The 22911-nt window shown below is 44.1% G+C and overlaps 1 protein-coding gene across 1 annotated transcript in view; it reads right to left on the bottom strand.

Moving 5' to 3' along the window:
• The window catches only part of Me3 (malic enzyme 3), a 174367-nt gene that overhangs the window by 78179 nt on the left and 73277 nt on the right, over positions 1 to 22911 (bottom strand). Inside the window, exons 2-3 of the mRNA XM_051148890.1 lie at positions 22639 to 22772; positions 20758 to 20907 (exon numbers count right to left, since the gene is read on the bottom strand). Of these exons, the coding sequence (XP_051004847.1) occupies positions 20758 to 20907; positions 22639 to 22772 (284 nt within the window). The remainder of the gene's footprint in view (positions 1 to 20757; positions 20908 to 22638; positions 22773 to 22911) is intronic.

Raw genomic sequence — 22911 nt, 5'->3', positions numbered from 1 at the left:
TTGATATGAGACAAATAATTAGAACAAAGGGCATATTTTGTTGGGGGCCATGCAGAAGGAACAGCAAAACAGCTCTAGAACTTGTGGAATGTGGCCCACCAGTTAGCATACCCACTATAGGTGTGTCTCGGCGAGGCATAACCCTGAGAACTACTTGTCCTAAGGACATCATTCTGTTACAGAGCATAGCTCTCTTGTTACCCTTGTGGTCATCATAATCCTCCTAATATATGAATTATGTGAGTGCTATAAGGAGGGCTTCCAGCCCCTCTCCAGGCAATATTATTGGCATATGCAATAACAATGCTTGATCTCTTTCAGGCATTGCTACTGGAACAGATTAATGACTCAACCACCCCCTTTGAAAAGCACTGGCAGGTGTAGATTGCTAACAATGACCCTTAGAAAGAATTTGGAAAAATAAGTTGTTCAACAAGGTTAGGTGAAGATGTTTTTGGTATTGGCTCTAATGCAGGAAACCTTAGGGAACAAGTTGAAGTTAAGAAAAAGTGCACTCTTCTAAGCTTGCCTATTTTTAGGCAGAATTCTGTCTGTGGCTGAATAGAGGACATTTTGCCCAGTGGCTTGTTTGCCACATTTGAAGCCATCTCCATAATGAGATTCATTGATGCTTATCATTTTCTTTGAGGTAGGCTGGGTGTTACCAGGAGCTAACCCATCTTGTTAAAGAATCTTTAAAATAATAAAACATCTTTAAGTGCCATCTTTTGTATGTCTCTGAGGCTTTTGAAGACCTTATCTAACTATTTTACCTTACATATCTATAGAATCATATCTATCTGTTAAACCTAGGATATATATTCTTGTGATAAAAGTAGACTAGCAATTGATGACCTTGATTTGACCAACTAACAATTAGTTTGTATTACTTAATTATCCTAAACAGCCTGCAATGCCACTTTCAAGACAAGGTAAGCAAGTCCTTAACAGTTCCTGCCTTTCAAATGTGTCTGTCAGATATATTGGGCCAGAATGCTGAAGATGATGCTCTACCATTATAGAGAGTGTTGAGTGACCGTTCAGGCAGCAAATTGTCTCTGTCATTTTTTCACTTGGGAAGCTGCTAACCTGCACTTCCGGTTCACTCAGGTTAATCAAGTTTTATTCCTTCTCAAGTCTCTGATGGAGTTGAAGACCAGACAGTTTAGTCTTATAATTAAGCTTAGTTGTTCAGGGATTAAGATGTTTTTAGGTCTAGATAGATGTTTTAAGTTAATAGAGATGAGATATGATAGATATTGATTTTCATTCAGTGTTTTAGACTCACCAAGATAGGAAAGATGTTTTCTTCAAGTTTGCCAAATACAAATAGCCAAATCACTATGAATGTAACATATGTAGTTCCTGATTGTTTCATGGTCCTTCCTGCTCTATGTAGTCTATTTTATTTATGAGTAGTAATATAAATGTATATGTAAAAAGAGAAAATAATAAAAAAAGAAAAAGTACACTCTTAATAATAAAACTCGGGGCTTTTTGAGGTTTGTGAGCAAAGACAACACCCCAATTAGCACTAAATGAAGTGACTTTGTACTGAAACTGGACGTCAGGGTGATTAATTTCTTATACTTATTTTTGTCCTCAGCTTCCTGTTATGATTTAATAAAATTATTAATGAGTAGATGAGCACCTTTAGGACTTAAAGTAGAAATGCCTGATTGTTTTTTATATAGAAGTTTAGATTTGTGATTCTTTTAAGATTTTTATTATATTAGTTTTTAAAGATAATTGATTCTTTCTTTATAACTGCAAATTGCAGCCTGATAGTAAATGAAAAGCTGGCTGAGACATTACCTTGCTTGCTTATCCTCTGTTAATATATAACAAGTTGCTTAGTTAAAAATGTATATGGGAATAACTTGCTTTTCATGTTTGTTTCTCATCCGTAATATGTAAAACAGCTCATCATGTGAAAGTATTGAGAAACATGTTTTTCTTGTGTATACTCATTGTAATCAATCACTTCAAGAAAACCAGAATGTAACCACACTGTGATTTTTGTACTCCACGAAAGATCTTGCTAGGATATACAAGCTGTGGGAGAAATAATAAAGTTGTTGGAACTTGCTCCTTAGAGTAAGTTTAGATTTTGTTCCATCCACCGAAGCATATATGGATATGTTCAATAGTTGGTTAGATTGGAGCCCATTCTTTGGAGCTTGTTCAATCCACCAAGATATGTGTATGCATGCATGTGAATACGTAAAGTCAGAGAGGCTTAAAAGAAGAAGCTTGTTGAAACCTACCTTCTGGAGTCTGTCCTACTTCATCATCAAGTGTGTGTGTGTGTTTCTTTTCACTCCTTCTTTCCCTTTCTTTTTTAGATGCTTGCCACCATCAGTGGAAGTACCCGCTAGCAGCCATCAGCCCTAGCACCTGCTTGTCATCATCAGTGGAAGCCATTGGTGGTAGCAATCAATTCCAGCTTGGAAGGTTGCCTTCAGAGAAAGTCTACAGGGTCCCAGCCAGCTGTGGGATCTATACCCTGCCTCAGTTTCCCCAGTTGATGTCAAAGCTGGACTTTGATAATATTTACTGAATTTTTAATAAATTATTTCTATAACTACTGTTTCACACAAGCTAGCCTATAGGAGTCTTCACATCCGTGGTTTACCACCAGTGGAGGAGTGTTGGGACCAGGGTTACACAACCTGAACTTGTTCTAAACTATGCATGAACATGCTAAATGCTCACAAACCAACCCCCCATTCCAGCCCCTTTAAGAGTATATTAGGTCTACACAACTAAATAGGAAACTCATCACTGAAAAATAATATCAAATATCATTCTCAATTTTCATCTGGTTCGGTGTCTACTATGAAAAAATTACATTATTGTGTTAGGAAACATAGCAGGCCCATTCTTTTGTTTCTTTTTTTCATTCTTTTGTTTTTTTAGGCTTGTTAAAATGTATGAATTATTTTAATAAATTATTTATTAAACCCTCCATGTAAACACTTGAGATATTTATTTCAGTGCGTGAAACAGACAAAATCTTATTCTCATAGAAACTGCTTCCAGTTCATCCATCCATCCTCCCATTCAATTCTATCTATGGTAAAGATCATAATAGACATTAAAGAAAGAGAAAAAATATGAAGATGAAGAAGATGCAGAGCTCCCTGTGCAGCACAGCAGAAAGTGATGGCCGATCTGTGGTGAGCTTCTGGGCTATAATATAGTGACTCCTACAGCAGAAGCTAACAGAGAGTGCCATACACAGAGCAGGGATCAAAGCATTCTGCAAGTGAGCTTGGAGGATGGAAAGTAAGGTGCTGGTGGCAGGTGTTTGAGGTAGATTTCAGAGTAAGCAGAAACCATCTGGAAAAGGAGACTCAGGTACAATGAAAACTACTGTTGGTTGTCATCAGTTGATAAGATGTATGGCAGAAGGTAAGATTAAAAGAAAACACTGCATTCTAGCTGAAGTTGCTGATTGGAAGTTCACTGATTTTTGTTTTGCTTTAAAGCTTAGGCGTAAATAGAAAATAGTCCTGATTCTCCCTAAGTTTTCCCATGAGGTGAGAGTAGTGGAGTCGCTCCAGCTTGGGTCAGCTCTCTGATGCTTTATGCTGACCCCAGACAGTGCTTATAGTATACAGTCTAAAAGCGGTAGGATGGGCTGTGGGTCATTTTTAAATAGAAACTCTTGGGATCCTCTTCTACTACAATGGATCAGAATCTTGAAAGAGGGGAGTGGAGTGTGTAATTTTCCATAAGCAGTTTCTTAGGAAACTTTAAAATTGGCGTGGGTCATTTACTCTCAAGCACTTTGCTGGTTTGATGATAAAAATCCTTTGTTGTCTTCATTATTCTACGCAGCCCCCTTTCTGTTTTTCTTCCACCATTACTTGAATGTAAACTCTTCGCACTTTCTTTGACTAGAGGAATTTTTTTTCCTTTCCCTGCTCCTCACTCCTGGGCACCTCCACTTCTATCCCCATTGAATCTGAAGAGGGTCATTCCAGCTCCCATCTATTCTTCCAATAAGTAAAAAGGTCACCATGACAACGTCACATCTATGCCTCTCTGCTTGGCTGCACATGAGAGGCACTGATTGGCTCTCCCGGGGTCCATCCTGTAGTGGGAGACAAGGGTAATTTCTTCAAGCTCATTTGTGATGAGCATTGGACATTGTTACCAGCCCTCCAGAACCAAGGGTTCAGGACACGTGGGTCATGATCTCACTCCACTGAAGCTGTTTATCTCTCCCCAGTTGATAGACCTAGATTTGAGGACCACGTTATTTTGCAAATAATGAATAAAGTCATTCTTTAATTATCCTCATAACACAGAGGGTCTTTGTGATTACTGTGTCCTTTTCCTAGTGCTTAAACATAACTAAATTGCAGAAACACTTAGAGAAAATTGATCATGCCCTGTGCAAATACTCTTGCTGAAAATTCTTAAATGAATCAAGCTACATTTTACATTCATGATAAGCAAATTTAAGACCACCCCATTCAAAGTTACAGTTATAGCTCTTTGTATTTAAGGGGCCATTGCTAACAGTGACCCACACCTCTGCGCTTCTACCAGAAAGTATCAGGAAAGAAAGATTCCACATAACTTCCATCCATCTACCCATCTGTCCATCCATCCATCCATCCTTCCAGGTAATAAGCACCACAAGGAAGGTCCTGTGGAGAGGGGGGTATTCATAGTTACCTGTCAGCAAACAAATATGGCTGCCCCCTGTTGGAATTCTAGGATCCATTTATGAAAACAGTTCTAAGTGGTAAATAGAAAGCTAGGAGTTCTATTTATGGTCTCAGTTCTCTACCTTTATTTTTTATACAGCCTTGGGGAGGGCACATCACTCACCCTCTTAAATTTTCATTTTCTTGTGTGAAAGTGGGCTCTCCTGTTTCAGAAGGCACTTGAAAAGACTGTATTTGAGTTGACCCTAAAACCTTGATGTGAAACACACACACACAGACACAGACACACACATACACACACACACACACACATTTAAAATTAATTGTTTCTGTACAACGGAGGGGAGAGAAGAATTTAGAATAAGAGGTGGGAGGCTATGGTCTGGGCTATAGGCCTGAAGCCATGTTGATATCCGTGGGCTGGTTGCCACTGGGGGACATATCTATTCCAGTGGCCTGAGCAGCCACCTAGCGCCATGGTGACGTTTGGGCATGTGCTGCCACTGAGGGTCATGTCTGAGTCTGTAGTGTTACTGCAGCCAGGGTCTGTGTTGATGTTTGTGGTTCATATTGCAACCAAGGGCCATGTGGATGTCCATAGGTCATGCTACTTCAAGGGGAGGGGCATGATCTGAGTGGCCTGTGTTGCCACTTGAAGCCATGTTGACATCCATGGTTCAGCTGCCTCCAAGGGCCTTGTCTGGGTCTGTGGTCCTATTGCATCTAGGAGTCTTGTTCATGTTCTGTGCTGTCCCCAGAAACTGTGTGGAGGCCCAGGATCCGTGGTCCAGCTGACTGTGAAGAGCAAGGTGGCTAAGTTTGCTGTGATATGGATGAATGGCAGATGGATAGTTGAGAAGGAGGGACATGGGAGGCTCTGCAACAACCCCCATCCTGGAAGGGGACCACCAAAGAGAACTCATAAAATGTGTGATAGGATGCTGAGGTGTAGCTCTCCACAACTGATGGCGTCTGGCAGGGGAATGGGATGGGAAGGGCTGAGTTCTCTTTAAGGAGCAGGACACTGAGAGTTTGAACATTCTCCAGTGAGTATATAGACAACACAAACTGGACTTAATGTTTATTTTTATATTTTTGGGGAGGAGGTCAGAAGGATGGAGGCGGACATGGAAGGTTGGGAAATGAGTGTGATTGGAGTGCATTATGTGAAAGTCTGAGAGAATCAACAAAAATGTTATGTTAAAAAATTATGTCTTTACATAGAATAAACAATTTGCTGTCTGAAAAGAAAAGAAAATAGGAGAGAGAGACACACACACACACACACACACAGAGAGAGAGAGAGAGAGAGAGAGAGAGAGAGAGAGAGAGAGAGAGAGAGAGAGAGAGAGAGAGAGAAAGAAAGATGGAAGACATGTCATTGTCCTGCCACTTGCCCTGACTTGTACTATTGGTAATCAGGGTCACTGACTCTCTTAGCCTTAGTTTGAGCTGGCTGATTTATAGATTTGAGGTCCTGCCATTGTATGCTATGCAGGGATGCAAAGCCACAGAAATACAGAGCTCAAGGGGCTTGTAAGAACTAATCAATTTCAATCAATCTGCTCCCAGGCAGGGTCCCACCTTCTGCTTCCTTGAAAGGTCATGAGTCTCCTATTCAAAGGCCTCTTAGGAGGGTAATTCCATACCTTCTCTTGGAACTGGCCAGCAGGAAGTTGTTTGACAGTGTCGCGAATGAGCTGCAGGGGGCATATGGGTGACATTTATGTTGGCTGGAAGTGGATCTTAAAGTGTAAAGGCTATTAAATGTTATGATACCAACTCAGGGTTCCCACATAAAGTACTTGAAGTATCCTTGCGATGTGCCTGTAAGGCTCTGCCTGTGCAGGCATGAATACCCCTGGGCATTCTTTCTGGGGCCCTATAACCAAGCACCTTAACTTGACATTGTAATTTACAGCCCTACCCTTCTCTGTCTCTCTGTAAGGGATGCTCACCTGAGACTCACACACATGGAATCCTGTAGGTGCTTGTTCTAGGAATGTGTTTGCTTTGTTGTTGTTAGGAGTGGAGGGAGTTGACCATCTCTTTAAGAACACATATAATTCAGAAATATTGCATCTTTAGCAATCTAGGACTAATGGGAGTTTTAAAACGAATTGAGAGAGAGACCTTGGGATAGTACCACTACAGGCTTGAGATAGCAACTTACTAACACATGGTCTTAGGCAAGCCTTCTCCTACCTTTGAGTCTCTCTTGGCAGCATAATAGATTCTGATTTCTCACTGCTATTGTGGGATTGAAAGATAATGAAGGCAACTTGACCATCACAGTACAGGCCAGTCAGTAAAAATAAGGGAATTCCGTAGCATTAGTTATGTTCTAGCTCAGTGTTCTGTTTCATGAGCCCAAGCCCTGCTTTCCACATCATCAAGTTCCTCAGAACACAGTCCACAGTCTGACCGATTCCACCTGCACATAGCGCAGATCCCAGCTTCTCAGTGGCCTCAGCTTCCAGAAATCCATCTCATACCTAAGGCACTGTTAGGTAGGCTCTTTGGTCTTTAAGCTATCCTTGGGTTCTCTGAGAAATCTCTCCAAGAAACATTTCTATGCTAGCGTTCCCTTACTCGAACGTCTATCACCACCCCGGAATTACTCCATCCAATTCCTCATTTCCTCTGTGCTCATTCTTACCTCCCCCATTTGGCACTAGACTGGTGTTGTAATAACTTCTGTTCAGGACTGACTTAGTGGACAGTTTTCTATCCTGGAGACAGATGTTCAACCACCAGAGAGAAGGACAGGGACCTGATAAGAGCGTAGGCTCTGGAGCCTGGAGTGAACCATGACTCTACTAGAGACTAGATGGCTGAGCCTTTTCAGGATTCCTCAATTGCTTCATTTTCTTCCTTCTGGAAATGGGACCAAGAGTACACACTGCGGTGATTGCTTTTGATTGTCTACTTGACACACATAGAATCACCTGGAAGAGGAGCCACAACGAGAAACTGTCCAGGTGGAGTTGCACTGTGAAGGATTTTCTTAACTGAGTTGGCTGAGGTGGAAAGACCCATCCTGAATGGAGCTGGGTCCTGGGCCAAGTGAAAAAGAGAAGGTGAACTGAGTGCTAGCATGCATATGTCCGTATGGTGGATGCATTACAACAAACTGCTTCAAGCTCCTGCTACTGTTGTGTCCCCTGCAATGAAAGACTGTAATCTTGAGATGTAATCTTTCTTTATTAAGTTGTTTTTGACAGATTATTTTATCATAGCAACACAAAAGGAAATGAAGGACACACCAACCATGTTAGGGTTAGCTTCAGCTGCCAACAACACAAAGCCAGGGTCTCCTGGGAAAAGAGAAACGCAACTGAAGAATTGCCTTGGTCAGACTGGCCTGTGGCCATTTCTTAGTTGTCAACTGATATAAGAGTAATCATCCCACACTGGATGTGCTGTCCCCAGGCAGAAAATAGAACTGGGTTGCATAAGAAAGCTAGATGAGGGGGCTGGAGAGATGGCTCAGCGGTTAAGAGCACTGACTGCTCTTCCAAAGGACCGGGGTTCAATTCCCAGCACCCACATGGCAGCTTACAACTGTCTGCCACTCCAAGATCTGACACCCTCACACAGACATACATGCAGGCAAAACATCAATGCACATAAAATAAAAATAAATAAATAAATAAAAAAGAAAGCTAGATGAGCAAGCCAGGAAGAAGCATTCCTCCATGATCTCTGCTTCTGATCCTGCCCCAGCCTCTCTGGATGGACTGTGACCTGGAAATGTAAGCTAAAACAAACTATTTCCTCTCCAAGTTGCTTGTGTTCACAATTTCCTTCCCAGCAACGGTGATAAGGCAAATTGTGACATTCCATAGGAAATACTGTGGGATCCGAATGAGTGAAGTGGCTGGAAGGGTTCCTGCGGTACTGGATGCTCTGTGCAAAGAGATGAGAGATGCTGCCTCTGTTGGGGTAATCCAGCATCCCTTCAGGAAGTGGAATTGTTCTCAACTAGAGGAGCGGGGCCTTTGATTTAACTAGCTGAGAAGAAGAAATTTGCTTTACATAACAGGAAATCCAGAGGTGTACACCTCTGGGTTTTATTTGGTGGCCATAGGCTGGACTGTCCATGCTTCTACTTTGCCATCCCTAGCATTACAGTCTTGATAGTGGTGCTGCATTTGTCAGGGCTGTGGAATGACTGCTGCAGGCATTCCAGACATCCAAGACAGTTGTGGGAATGTCTAGAAATGTCTCAAGACTCTCTTCTGAAGTAAAAAACAAACAACAAACCAACTCCAAATTCTCCTGGCAGATCATGCTCATCTTTTTTTTCCTATATGTAAATCTATCACTGGCAAGGGACCATAGTATTGGGATCCTGAGGATGATTAAGACCCACTGCTTGGTTCTGGAAAGACCAAGGTACCTTTACTGCTTACAATAACTTGGAGGATGAAGGACAACTGAGAAACTTGTTGATGTTAACAAGGAAGACAAGACAAGCAGCAAAGCCCTTCACTCTCATCTTATTCTAGCCACATGCCCTGCATATGCAGATTTACCTCCTTGGAACTCATCCAATAAATCTTGTATGCCATGGCCTATGCTGGGCCATCCTCCCAAAGTACACCAAAATCCTTTCAAGGTTTAAACCTAGAACCATAAATGCACAGATTTCTTTACCATGAGTTATCTTAATACTAGTGTTTAGTAAAGTAGATAATCCAGACCATACATTATTTATTGGTGTGCATGTCCTTAGAACCATTCTTAAGTTGGGCTGTAAATACTTTAGTAACACAGATGAGAAATTATCCATGAACAAACATCCTTATTCCATTGGGAACTTTATGTGTTCATGGTGACTGACCATAAAGATGATGCTTAGTCAATGCTTGTTGAATTTCATTACAAGATTCTGTCTCTGTCTCTCTATCTCTGTCTCTCTGTCTGTCTCTGTCTCTGTCTGTCTGTCTCTGTCTCTCTGTCTCTCTGTCTCTGTCTCTCTGTCTGTCTCTGTCTCTGTCTGTCTCTGTCTCTCTGTCTCCCCTGTCTCTCTGTCTCTCTCTCTCTCTGTCTCCTTGGGGAAAATAGGCCATATGGCCAATGTTCAGCCATCTTGTCAGAGCCTGCACCTTTAAGTCTCTGTTTTTCCCAGAGCTTGCCTTTTACCAGAAACTAGCTGACCCTGTTGTGGGTCAGCAGTTAGACTAAAGACAGATAGAGATGGAGCAACCCTGTTATGGTTTAGCAGTTAGACTAGACAAAGATGGAGCCAGATACCCTGTGTGGCAGGACGTTATGACCGTGACTGGGATTCCCTGTGTTTTGGGAAAAGCATGCAGCTGAGTTGCTATAGCCATATGCTTCCCTGCCTTCTGACTTATAAAAGCTGCTGCCTGACTAATAAAGTTTGAGAGTTTTATCAATCAGACTTGCTCTCCTTCTTTGTGTCTTGCATTTTCAACAGGTGAACTTCCTCCTGAGTTTTAGTCAAACCCCACAGGCCGAGGCAGTCTCTCTCTCTCTCTCTCTCTCTCTCCCTCCCTCCTCCTCCCTCTTGTCCCTCTATTCCCTTCCCTTCTTTTCTCTTTCCTTCCTCCCTTTCTCTCTTTCCCACCTCTCCCTGAGCCTTTTTTTGGAGGCTTGGGTTTGAACTAAGGGTTTTGTGAATGCTAACAATATGTTTTTATCACTGAGATGCATCTTTAGATGCAGAAAATCTTGTTTAAGTGTTCCCTCTGGTACAGGCTTCAAGACAAGATGCTCCGTATCTTAGGAGACTCAGGGAAAAATAACACATGGTTCCTTTCCTGGAAGCCTGTGATCCAGGAGAAGAGACAATGCGTGGAGCCTGAGAAATCCATCATCGACCCCCGCATTTCCTTTTATCCTTTTAGTTTAGCCATTTTTCGATTTGCTCTTATTCAGGACCCTTTTTTACACTGCTGGCGATACCACATCTGGGCCTGCTCTAGTTTGCTTTTCAGTTATTATGATAAACACCACGATCAAAAGCAACCTGGGGAGGTGTGCTCCCTGGTTTTATGTCAGCTTATCACAAGCTAGAGTCATTTGAGAAGAGGTAATGTCATTGGAGAAAATCCTTCCACCAGATTGGCCCATGGGGCATTTTCTTGATTGATTCGTGAGGGCCCAGATCACTGGGAGTGGCATCCCTGGCCTGGTGGACCTCGGTTATAAGAAAGCAGGCTGAACACGCTACCAGGAGCAGGCTAGAAAACAGTATTCCTCCATGGGTTCAGCTTCAGCTCCTGTCTCCAGCCTCCTGTTCTGAGCTCCCTCAGTGACAGAGTATGGCCTGAGAGTTGTAAGATGAAATAAACCCTTTCACCCACAGCGAGAAAGGGTTAATTCACCGTTCAGCACTGAGGGAAGGAAGGACTGAGGCAGAAACCATGGGAAAAGCTGCTTCTTGGCTTGTTTGTAGGCTCTTGTTCAGTGACTTTTCTCATATAGTAGGCCTGCCTGCTTAGGTATGGTATTGCCCATCATGGCCTGGGTCCTCCATCATCATTAGTGATCAAGAAAATGTCCCACAGACATCCCACATGCCAATTGGATTGAGGCAATTCTTCAACTGAGGTTTCAAGGTGTCAAGTTGACAGTCAAGATCAGTCATCACAGATCCTGAGTTTCGGTTTTTTTCCCTCTAGCACTTTAGACAGGCCCTTCTTGAATATTCCTTCCACTTCCAACATCACTGATCCTTATTGGCTTGAGAAGTGATAGTTTAAGACTCCCTAAGAAACACTTTTAAAAAGTTTTCAATGTTACCCTCCTAGACATGGGGATTTCCAGAGAGTTATGTAGGTGTAGTGGTCTGATGCCAAATAATGAGATAATAATAATAGCTCTGGGGGCAGGCTAAGAGTGTGTGTGTGTGTGTGTGTGTGTGTGTGTGTGTGTGTGTGTGTGTGTGTGTGTGTCTTTATGGCAAGGCAACTTTTGCTTTTCTTCAAAAAGTTTTATGCCAGTTATTAGTTAGATCTCCTCTATCCTAGAAACTTCCAGAGAATTTGCACTCCTTAAGCCTCCTTTTGGATTCCTTAATGTGAATCAAGACAGCCTTTAGCACATTTTACAGGTCAGTGGGAGATCAAGGTCGTTCGAAGAAAGGTCTCCTAAACTCCAGCGCGTGTGTACGTATTTCCTGGTTTGACTGAGGAAATTCCCCCACAATAACTCTTTGATCACCAGGGCTAGGATTGCCAGGGACAAAGGAGGAAAAGGAGAGAGCCAGTATAAGAGAAACAAAATCAGTTTGTTTAAATGGTCAGAGAAATCTGCCTTTGGCTAAAGGAAGTCAAACCCAGAACATCCCGTTCTGCTTAATAAAGGTCATCTGTCTCCAGCGTAAGGAAGGAGAACATGATCTTTGTGTCTACATGGGAGTGCTCAGCGATGCCCACCTCCCCTCCCAGCCCTCACACTCACAGAGAGTGAAGGAGTGCCTTCAGTCCTGTCCTCACAGCAAGCTGCTCCTTTGGTGGTAAAAGTCCTGGGCAGGTCATGGACAATGAAGCATGTAGTCATTTCTAAAAATGCAAAGCCTGAGATCTCTATGAAGAATAAGCCAAATCTCTCCATGATTTGAAATCCATGTAATTTAGACTAGAAGTAAAAGTTCTTTCTCTCCCGTGCCGCCCCCCCACAACCCCCTGCTCTTCTGCTTCAAACTGCTTCAGCAATGTAGGGCTGAGGGACAACTTCCTTGTGACATTTGTGTCAAGTAATGGTTCAGCAATGTCATTTGGGACATTTGGGACAAGAGGGACTCTTCATGCCTTCTATCCATTTCAGCAGAGATTTCTAAGGCAAAGTACCAAACCATTCTGAACAATCGTGGACTGCTCTGCTGGTCTGTCTGGAAAAGTGCCCACTTGTGAATCAGAGCTCTCAGCAGTGGGGGTGGGGTGGGGGACGTCTACAGATAAGCCTTCAAGCTTTTTCTTGTCAGAAAAATGAAAAGAATGTGTTTTGCTCTACCTTTTCATTTTTATCTTAAATACCAGAAAGTGTAGTTGTAACTTTATAGTTGCAGTGCTTCAGTGTGCTCCACAAACTGGAGCTTGTCAGGGTCAGAATTAATACTTGAAACCCCCAGTGAAACTCCTCGTTGGGTTAGGCAAAGAGATTCAGGTCCAAGAAGGGGTTGGGGGGAGGGGTCTTACAGAAGGTGACATAGTTGGTGACAGGCACTGGGATCAGAACCCATGTTCACGACTCAGTTTTTTTCTCCTCATGTGCACTGGGTTCTGGAAGGATCTACTCCTGCTTCCTTCAAATGGTCTCTACTCATTTTGCTGTAAGCTGCCTTTCCCCTTCCCTTAGCCCACTGGCTCCAGGAGCAGCATCAGCATCAGCATCAGCATCAGCATCAGCATTAGCATCTCTGGACTTTGTTAGGTATGGGCACTTACTGGCTCCTTCCCGGACATGAAGAATGTGTGTCTTAACAAATCCTTCTGATAGTTTTCATGCTTGCATGCTAAAGATGGAGACATCCCACTTTAATGTCAGCGCCAGCCAATCTAACAAGGGCATCAGACCTATCTGATTTCATTGCTCCTTTTCAGTTGGACTCTTCTGATTACACACAGCAGAGGTTCACTTAAGTTACCTATGGAAGAAGAGGGTGCACTGTACAATTGTGATCAGGAACTAGTGTAGAGCATCCACTCAGGGAGCACCAGCCACCAGCCACTATTTTGGCAGCTCTTTCCCTCTCTTCCTGCCCTGTTTTCTTTCCATGAGCCCCTTCATCTACTGTTCTACGTCCTGTTCCTTTATAGCTGGCATTTGTCTTTGGTTTACCATGGAAGAATCTGAACCATAGCATCCTTTCTGTCTTCATTTCTATATAATTTTTTTTCTACATCAAACTCCTGGAAAGGACACTGATGGTCCAGTTTATCTTTTGAGCCAGGCCACACTATCCATGTGCTTACTCACATGCTTCACCGAGAATGTGATGTTTGCTACTGTATTAATTCCTGACACTGGATGAGCGGGCATCTATGACTATATGAGGAGAGTAATTCTACAGCATAGTCATGAGAATGCTGGTATATCTTTGGGAAAGCAATGACCACTCCTGGCCCAGAAACCATTAAGAGAACTTGGCAGTGGAAATTAACTGCTTGCCTAACTGAGGACTCAATTAGAGATAAGTTCTGTTATACTGAGACTTTCATCTCCATGTACACTTCCACAATGGGACGGCTTGGAAATATGAGACATAGACTACTGACTCTCTAAGTCACAGCAGCTCCAGCTGCGTGGCATCACCCAGCTTGGTGATTTGCAGCTGTGGCTCCTGTTAAAACCTCTGGAGAGCCTTTGAAAACCTAAGAGCATTTTTCTAACTCAGGGATTTTAATGAATGCTCTCAAGATATTTTTTAATGTGCTTCTAGGACCGAGAACTGCTGCCCGGACTTAAGTTTCTTAATTTTACAGGTGGGAAAGATTAATCTCAGCCACATAGTATAGACTGTGGCTTATTTCAAGATCTCATTGCTAACTTGATTATAGAGATGCACTAATTAGACCATAAATTGTTAGAACTGTCAGGCATTCTAGTAGCCATGTAGGCTAACTCTGTCACTTACTCAACAGGAGTGAGTGAAAGGACGTGCCCTAGGATCCGTAGCCTGGAAGAGGATCATAGGCGAAGAACTCAGACCTCCTGACTCCTGGTCCAAGACCAAAAGCCAGGAAGGCCAAAGAAGAAGCCAAGGAGACTCAGGGCCAGACCTCACTTGTTCTCTAGAAAGCCATTCCAGGCTTGCAGAGGAGTCTGGGAGGACTAGGTGTGGAACAATTTTGGCAAAAGGAATCCATACTTTAGCATCCTGCGGGGAGAGACAAGGTGGCCTGATGATGTTAGTCCTTGTTTTCTGCCTGCTTTCTGATTATGCAAGGTCTCTGTCTCTTTGTCTCTGTTTCTCTGTCTCTGTCTCTCCCTCCCTCCCTCCCTCTCTCTCTTTCTCTCTCTCCCTCTCTCTGTCTCTCCCTCCCCCCCCCCCTGTGTGTGTGTGTGTGTGTGTGTGTGTGTGTGTGTGTGTGTGTGTGTGAATCAAAGCTGACAGCTGGGTTTAAATCCAGACTGTGAGGTGCTCAAAGACTGTGCCCTGGGCTTCAGGGGCTCTCCCCATTTGTTGGAATAAGTTTGATCTTATTTTCCACACAAACTTTGTTCAGGATATTGGCATCCATTTTTTTTTTTCTGTTTTGGGTAGAAATGGATTCCGGTGCACATTTAGAAAGCAGAAACATACAGTTCCTTATCCCAGAGGGTCTTTGTGTATGTGTGAAGCTAAAAATGTTTCAGTTCAAGAAAATGAGGCTCACTAGGCATATTGAGCAGGAAGCAGGGAACTACAAGGTGAACGAAACGTAACCACAACCTTTTATGGAGACTGGAGTTAGGAAGGAGAGATGGGGAAAAAAAGCCCCTTTAAGTTAATGGGACCCTTTACCATCAATAAAGCATGTAGCCACCCCCTCCAACCTTTACGACAGACCTCATGAAGTGCACAGTTTCTGTAATGCACACCTGGGGGACGGAGTAGCTGGGTTCCAGGGATGTTTGGTTATTATTATGGTAGGGGGGATGACACTCCCCGAGGACTCCAACTCCACTGTTGTGTTCACCATGGCGTACTGCCTCTTCTACATGTGAGTTTCTGTCTCTGTGTGTGTTTGTTTGTTTGTGTGTGTGTATGTATGTGTGTTTGTGTATATATGTACATGTGTGTGTGTGTGTGTGTCTATGCCTCTCTTATATGCAGATCCTTCATGCAAAGGATGGCATCAAGAAGGCAGGTGGTTATCATCAAGGATCATGTTTGTCAGGGCTGCAAGAAGCTGCGCCGCAGGTTGAGAAAATGCACAGAGAACTGCGTTAGCTGTAAAATCTTGGACAGGCTAGCCCCAGCTTCCTTTTCAGTAAATAGCAAATGCTTTGTGGGAGTTCCTAGCCTAGGGCCCAATCACAGACATCGCAAGTGTTTAATACATGACAGCTGTTAACATCCTGTACGTGTATAATACTGGCCTGGGTACAGAAACACTTCTGTTTGCAGAAAAGGATGGTGGCTTGGTTCAGGGCCAAGGGATGTTATCTTATTTCAAATCCAAATAAATCTTTTCTACAGAGCATCCAACCGGTGTGATTTTTAATTTTAACTCAGCACACTTTTCTAAGTCCTTGTAGGTAGCTATGGAGAAGAGCACGTACCCTGTCTATCATACTGGCTTCCACTTGACACCCATCTTTTGGGTTGAAATCTCCTGGCATCTACCCAGCCTTACCTCTGGCTTTCACTTCTTCCCAGTCAGCATCACTGGGTGCCCCTGGTAGTCAGATTTATGGAAGCACAGGCAGAAGATGTACCAGGGGAAAGGCACGAAAGGATGAGGCATAGCCACTCTGCTGTGCAGAGCCACTCAAGACTCTCAGGTACCCCAAGATTCTCTGGGATCGCCTTCCAGGCTCTGAGGTGATGTGAAGCTGATGTGTGTTGAAGGCTCAGGGTTAGTGTTGCAGCCTCAATTCTAATGTTGGCTGGATCTAATTAGCTTTAGTGGGGGTACAGACCCTTCCACAGAGCCCCCCTTTTTTTGTGAACAGCCACCTGGCAGGAATGTTTACCACTTCAGAAACTGAGAGGGCCTGGCCCTCCTCCTCTTGGTCCTGGGGCTGTCCTTCCCTCAGATGCTAATCTATAAAGCCACCCTAGGCCAGGCTTCGGATAAGGCTGGGGGCTACAGCGGACTCAAAGTCTCCTCTCCTTTGGGAGCAAGACAAGTGTGACATTAGCACCTGGGAAGAGGCCAAATGGAAACCTAGAGCAACAGCTCAGAATGTCATATGTCAAACCACTTAACTGGGTAGTCATCTGAAGAACGGTTAGTGAAAAACTTGCTGTACTAGGCATGAGGAACGTGTTGGACTAGGTGTGAGGATCTAATTCAAGGAGACAGTTCCGTCTGCCCGAGCATGCCTCAGCCTCAGCCAGCTGCAGGCCAAGGGCCTGACTAGGTCCTTCCTCTGGTGGCGGGGAGAGGCTCTGAAGTGGTAGCCTTCATATAGACTCTGGGAAGACAATCACCTTCGAAACTGCAATGGTGCCCAGTCCTGAATGCCCACCGTGTATGTCCTAGTCCTGACCTACGAGGCATTGTAGTGAGCACTGTGGCAGTTCCCTGCTCTACACTCAGTTTGGAGACCATTGGCTTTGGTGTGTGACTTTGGGTAACTCTCTTCTCTGTGCCTCAGCTTCCTCATTCTGTGGAAGATAACAGCACCCATCTCCTGAGGGTGTGATACTAGTTAAATAGGATGTATAAAAATTGACGGACGGTATCTGACAGTACAGCTACGGATTTTCTCCACATGCTAGTTCATCTTTGGGTTTCTCGCTGGTGTTGTTGCCTATCTGGTCTCCATGCCGTGTCCCTTATGGCAGCACCGTCTCTACCTGCACCTAGAGAGGACCTGGTTCTCTGGGTGGAAGCGGTTTCAGGATTCTGCTTCTGTACATCTTGAGCCCTACCTTGCCATCACTGCTCTGTTGCAGTTTTTTTTTTTTTAATCTGCCTACTGATGACTCCTTAGAGAACCGCCTGAGCCAGGAACAGCTCCCTATCAGTCCAAAAGACTTCACTTTTGGGCAGAAATATCTGTTAGTTCTAACCAGACCCTCGAACCTCCTGTTTTTTACCACCACAGAGAGCTAGATGCTATGCATTCTAACAAAGGCTGGTATCTAGACGAATAAAACCAAGCCCTCCGTACCTTTTCTTGGTAGACGTAAACACATACAGAAGCATTAGATAACAAGTGCTACAAAGAAAATAAAACAATGTAACAAGAGCAGAGCCAGAGGGTGGCACAGAGCTGAGTATGAAAGATGAGAAGGGAGCAGCCATCCCTCACTTTCTGGGAAGACTGCTCCAGCCAGTCTCACATCAGAACACACCATTAAATGACAAACTCCTCTTGACTTCTGTATCTTTCTGAATTTCCAACAATGACAACTACCACAACAGCAACAACTACAACAGTAGCAACAACACAACTCTTCACAAGCCTAGACTCTCTTTTCTGTTTCCTCTTCTTGTTCCCCAGTGAAACATTCATCAGTTCCACAGAATGGTCCTCTGTTAGGTCCTGTCAAGTCCGAAGGAAACTCCATTTCCCCCAAATTCTGGTGGTTAGACAAAAGCCAACATACTTGAGGTGCTCCCAGATGGAGCCATTTCCATTTTTACTGGCGGAAGAGACAAATGGCTGTCTGTGATGTTTACTAGTACACCCAAGCTCATGCTGGGCACAGGGCTCCCCCAGTGTCACAAGTACCTGTTATACATTTCAGAGCCTATGCTGGCTTCCTGGCTTTTCTCAGCTCTTCTCACCCACTGCTGCCCTAAACTTCTCCAACCCCTGGGCTTCTTTCCCCCGGGCTGTTTACTTCTCCTTAAAACCCTGCTATTTTAGCTAAGCTTCTTTCTCTCTTGGTCCTTTCTTTGTCTTGCTCCCTCACTCTCCTCCTCTCTCTGCTCTGCTGCTGCTTCTCTCCCGGCCAGGTCCAGCCTGCTGGCCATGTCCACTCTACTACCTTCTCTTTCTGCTCTGAACTCTTCCAGCTGCCTCTGGCTTTTCTCTCCCATATTTACAATAAAAAAACTTCCCCTTACCCAGGTGAGGGAGTAGTCCGGCCATCAGTTTATAAAAGGTCACCACCAGCTTTCCTCATGTCACCTCCTGCATAACTGTCTACTGACCCAAGTGGATCTAGTCATGTTAGTGCTGAGGTGGTTCCTGTTTCTGTACATTCCTAACCTTAATTAGTTTTCCATTGATTCTACGGGTCCCAGTACACCTTCTCACCAAGCCCCCCTCATAGCTTTTTTTGTTTGTTTGTTTGTTTCTATTTTTTAGTCTTTAACAATTTTATACATGGATATTCTGAATTTTTGCTCATTTCACCCCCAGTACTCCCATTCATCTCTCCCCTTTTGAAATCCTCCTTTTCCCTAATAATCACCCCCACTTTAATATCTTTTTTTCTTTGACTCACCGAGTTTAATTGAAGTTTCTTGGGAACTAGTCAGGGTTATTTACCGGAACATGGGCAACTGATCAGTGGCTACACCACTGAAGAAAATGATACCCTCTGCCCCAGCACACATTACCTGCCCATAGTCCCTCGGGGAGGCTGAGAGCCACATGAACGGCTTCCTCACGTGTGACACAAAGTGATGGCCCACTGCTATACAGGCAACTGCAGGTATAGTGAGGTTATGAGGGAAATGTCCTTGTCATGTCCGCAAGATGCTACTTCGCAGTCCTCCCACCATGCGTCTGGCTCATATGTTCTTCCCATTCTCTCTTCTGGATGTTTCCTGACTCAGAAGCAGTTGATAATAGATGCCTCACTGAGTGCACAACATCCTACACAGACATTTTTTACATTACAACTTTTTAAAATTCATCTTTCACAGTCCACCCTAAATTAACAAAAGCTGTCACAGATCCATGATTTCATGTACCCCATATAAGAGATAACTTAGAAAAGTGGTCGGAGGACCTTTTCCACAGTTAAGTGCAAAGTGGGGACTGACTTTCACACAAAGTCTGATGCCTCATATTTGACCATGTCCCCTGGACGGGGAGGCCCGGTGGCACTCAGAGGAAGGATAGCAGGTTACCAAGAAGAGACTTGATACCCTATGAGCATATACAGGGGGAGGAAGTCCCCCTCAGGAACAGTCATAGGGGAGGGCAGTATGGTGAAAGCAGGAGGGAGGACACAAGGGATGATAACAATTGAGATGTGATATGAATATTATCAATAAAAAAGGAACACACACACACACACACACACACACACACACACACAGAGAGAGAGAGAGAGAGAGAGAGAGAGAGAGAGAGAGAGAGAGAGAGAGAGAGAGAAGTGGTCTATAAGTAGGCGTGGTGGCAGATTCCTAAGATCCAAAGGGAGGGATGCAAGAGGAACAAGAGATTCTAGACAGTTTTCTACATTGTGAGTTTCCAGGCCAGCCTGGGTTACATGAGAAGCTGTCTTTAAAAACTAAGCCATGCATGCTGGACAGTGATGGTGTGAACCTTTAGTCCCAGAGCTCAGGAGGCAAGAGGATCTGTGAGTTTGAAGCCAGTCTGGTTTACTGAGTGAGTGCCAGGATAGCCAAGGATACACAGAGAAAGCCTGTCTTTAAAAATCCAAATAAGTAAATAAATAAATAAATAAATAAAACTAAAAACTAAGTCACAACAGATAAAAACAAAAAGTCTGACTTATAACTACTTTATAAATGCAAATCACATGCCTTTTTTACAGTATACTGTACATTTATAATTTTTTTCTATGTCGTTCTGCTACATACAGTGTATCTAGACATGTCTTTTATTGTTAATGCAAGAACTATGTAGTTACCATGATCAGGCACCGTGGACTGAGAGCCATGTGATCCTTCTTACTCTTTTGGCACAAATATATTCATTCATTCATTTATTTATTTATTTTTAGTACTGAATAGGAAGGTAAAACTCCTCTCAAGTCCTTTAGCTTTAGGAGAAAATGCAATGCCACGTTCTTTGCCCAATAAAGTAACATTTTATATGGTGCATTGATTTAAAGGCTCACAAAGGAGCATTGTGTTTGGTGTCCAGTGCTATTTATTGTCCTCAAATTACCCAGACGTCTGTGGGTATGTTGGAGATGAACAGAAAAAAAGGGAGAGAATGTGAAGAGGTGAGAGGTGGAGGCTGTGAAAACAACGGGGAACACTTCTCAGGCCAGTGCTTTGAGCGGTTATCATTTGGAGGTGGCGAAGGTTCAATATCCTTTTGTTAACCCCTCTCCCAGTTCCTCTCTCGGTTGGTGGTGTTCTTTTACTGAGTACGTTTTTAAAATCAAATGTCTCTTTGTTGGGCCATTGACTCTAAGGCAGCCGCTAAAGATCCCAAGGAGCAAGGACACTAAGAAACAATTTCTTGCCCTCTCCAGGCCGGCCCCTTCCTGGCCCCCGTCATTGGTACTCACCGAGGTCGGCGGAAGGTCAGGCCATACTGCTGACAGGCCAGGCCCACGGTGGGTGTGTACACAATGGGCATGAACTTCTCCACATCTGAGGTCAGTACCCGGTAGAAGAGCTTCTCGTTGCGGTCTTGGAGAGTCATGAGAATGATGTACCTTGAGAAGGAAAGAAGACGCCAGCTAGCTCATCCTGGTGCAGCTGCTTGCCAGACCCTGGATGACGTCACTGTGCTTAAGAGTGGAGCCCTCACCTCAACCAACTGCCAGTGTAGGGAGGGCATTTCCCTAGCCATTTGTGGACATCTTTCAGCCCCATGTTCTATTCCTTGTCACTACCATGACACTGACCAGCATACTGCAGTCCTGATAGTTGGGGAGCCTTCAGCTTTTCTCCTAATCACCTGCTGCAAGGAGGGTCTCTTGGGGGAGTGTGTGAAAGTAGTGAGCCCTGTGCCGGGAGCAAGCCCCCTGGAACTCTCAACAATATGCACGCTCTTCCTGATCCTAGAGCGTCATTTTAGGTATGCAAGTGAGTCCCATTGCATTGGAAAGAATTAAGAAGGCTTTTGAGGATGTAGCTTTTATAAGCTTGCATTTTAAGCAAACATTCCACTGTGAATTCTCATTCTTTTTGGTGCACTTAACAGGAAAAGAGGTTCTGATCCTTCAAAATTTCAGGTGTGTATCGGTTTATTAGGAGAACCTGTTATGTAACCTTTGGTGTGTTCCTCAAGAGGATGTGACTAGATCTAGTGTGAGTGGAGAGGGGAAAAAAAAAAGGGAGAGAATAATATTTGGCATGGTGATAAAATGGCCTTGGAATTAATATAAGAAGTAGCCTTGGAGTTTAGTGCTTCTTAACTGCTTCTCAGAAGCTGTGGGTGGCTTGGGGTGGGGCAGCAGGAGCTAGATGCAGGATGGGCCTCATGTGCTGCTGAACTCTGCCTTTCATGCCTGTCATATCCCTAGGACAAAGTCCTAGCCATTTAACCCTAGGGATATAGAGAGCATTTAACCAAGGTGGCACATTTGTTTAATAGGGTTTACTATGTCCCAGCAACATTCTAAGACCATCACAAAGACAGGCATTTAACTCTCGCAGGACCTAGTGAGTCACATCCCATACAAGTGAAGGAGTGAGATTGGCAACATAAATTTAGTTATTCAGTGCAGGAAGGTGGATTTCACTCAGTCTACAATTAGCCTTGTAACAACTAGGCTTTGCCACCTCCAAGCGATGTATAGCAGAGAAGTTAAAATTGTAGAAGTTGGAGCCAGCTGTGTTTAGATCCTGTGCTAACTCATGGTATGTTCCTGGGTAGTGACTGCAGTCTTTAATAACACTTCACACTGACTCGAGGACACTGAAAGTGTGTGTGTGTGTGTGTGTGTGTGTGTGTGTGTGTGTGTGTCTCCATGTGTCTGTGTTCACTGAGGAGTACTCAGAGGAAGCAGTACTTTTATTTGCTGTCCATGACTTTCCACATAGCCTCTAGATCCTTCCCGACGTATCCTCTCTCCATTTCCCTTTTGTGAACGGTTCCTCTTCTTACCCCTTAACAATCCCATCCATTTTTGCCCCATCTCTTTCTGCTCAGTGAACTGCCCTCCCCCGACCTGGTGCCGTCTGCTGAATTGTTCCATCAAGGCTTCTGGGACTGATTCATCTCTCAGACAGCCTCCCAGAGGCCGCTTGTCTGTGCTTTTGTTGTAACCCTCATCTTTAGGGAGACCGTCACTCTTTTTAAAGTCAGAGCTGCATCTGACATCTCTCTTGGACTCTCAGCCGTTCCTAGCTACACGGAATTCAGAAAACCCTTTGTGAGCCTCAGGGCAGAGTGGCTCAGCCTCAGGACCAGGCACAGCAAATGGATTTCAGGCACTGACTTGTCCAGGTCGCTCGGCTGCTTCTCGTAGTATCTCATGATGCGGAGGAGCTGGACGTCCTGGCTGAGGAAGCAGGGCGGGATCAGACCATGGATGCCAAGCTGCAACCTTTCTTCAAGAGTGAAGGCCATGCCCTGGAGAAGAAAGGAACGCGTAATGAATGTGCAGGAAACTAAGGAATGGAAGTCCTATCTATAGACGACAGGAGGCAGTATACATCACCAAAAAGGAACGAACACCTTGCTGTTTCAAAGGGAGGCCTTTCTTGTACTG

Source organism: Acomys russatus, chromosome 7, assembly GCF_903995435.1.
Source record: "Acomys russatus chromosome 7, mAcoRus1.1, whole genome shotgun sequence".
Classification (NCBI taxonomy): Eukaryota; Metazoa; Chordata; class Mammalia; order Rodentia; family Muridae; genus Acomys; species Acomys russatus.
The sequence above is the reverse complement of the archived record's forward strand: the minus strand, read 5'-3'. Positions and strand labels throughout refer to the sequence as shown.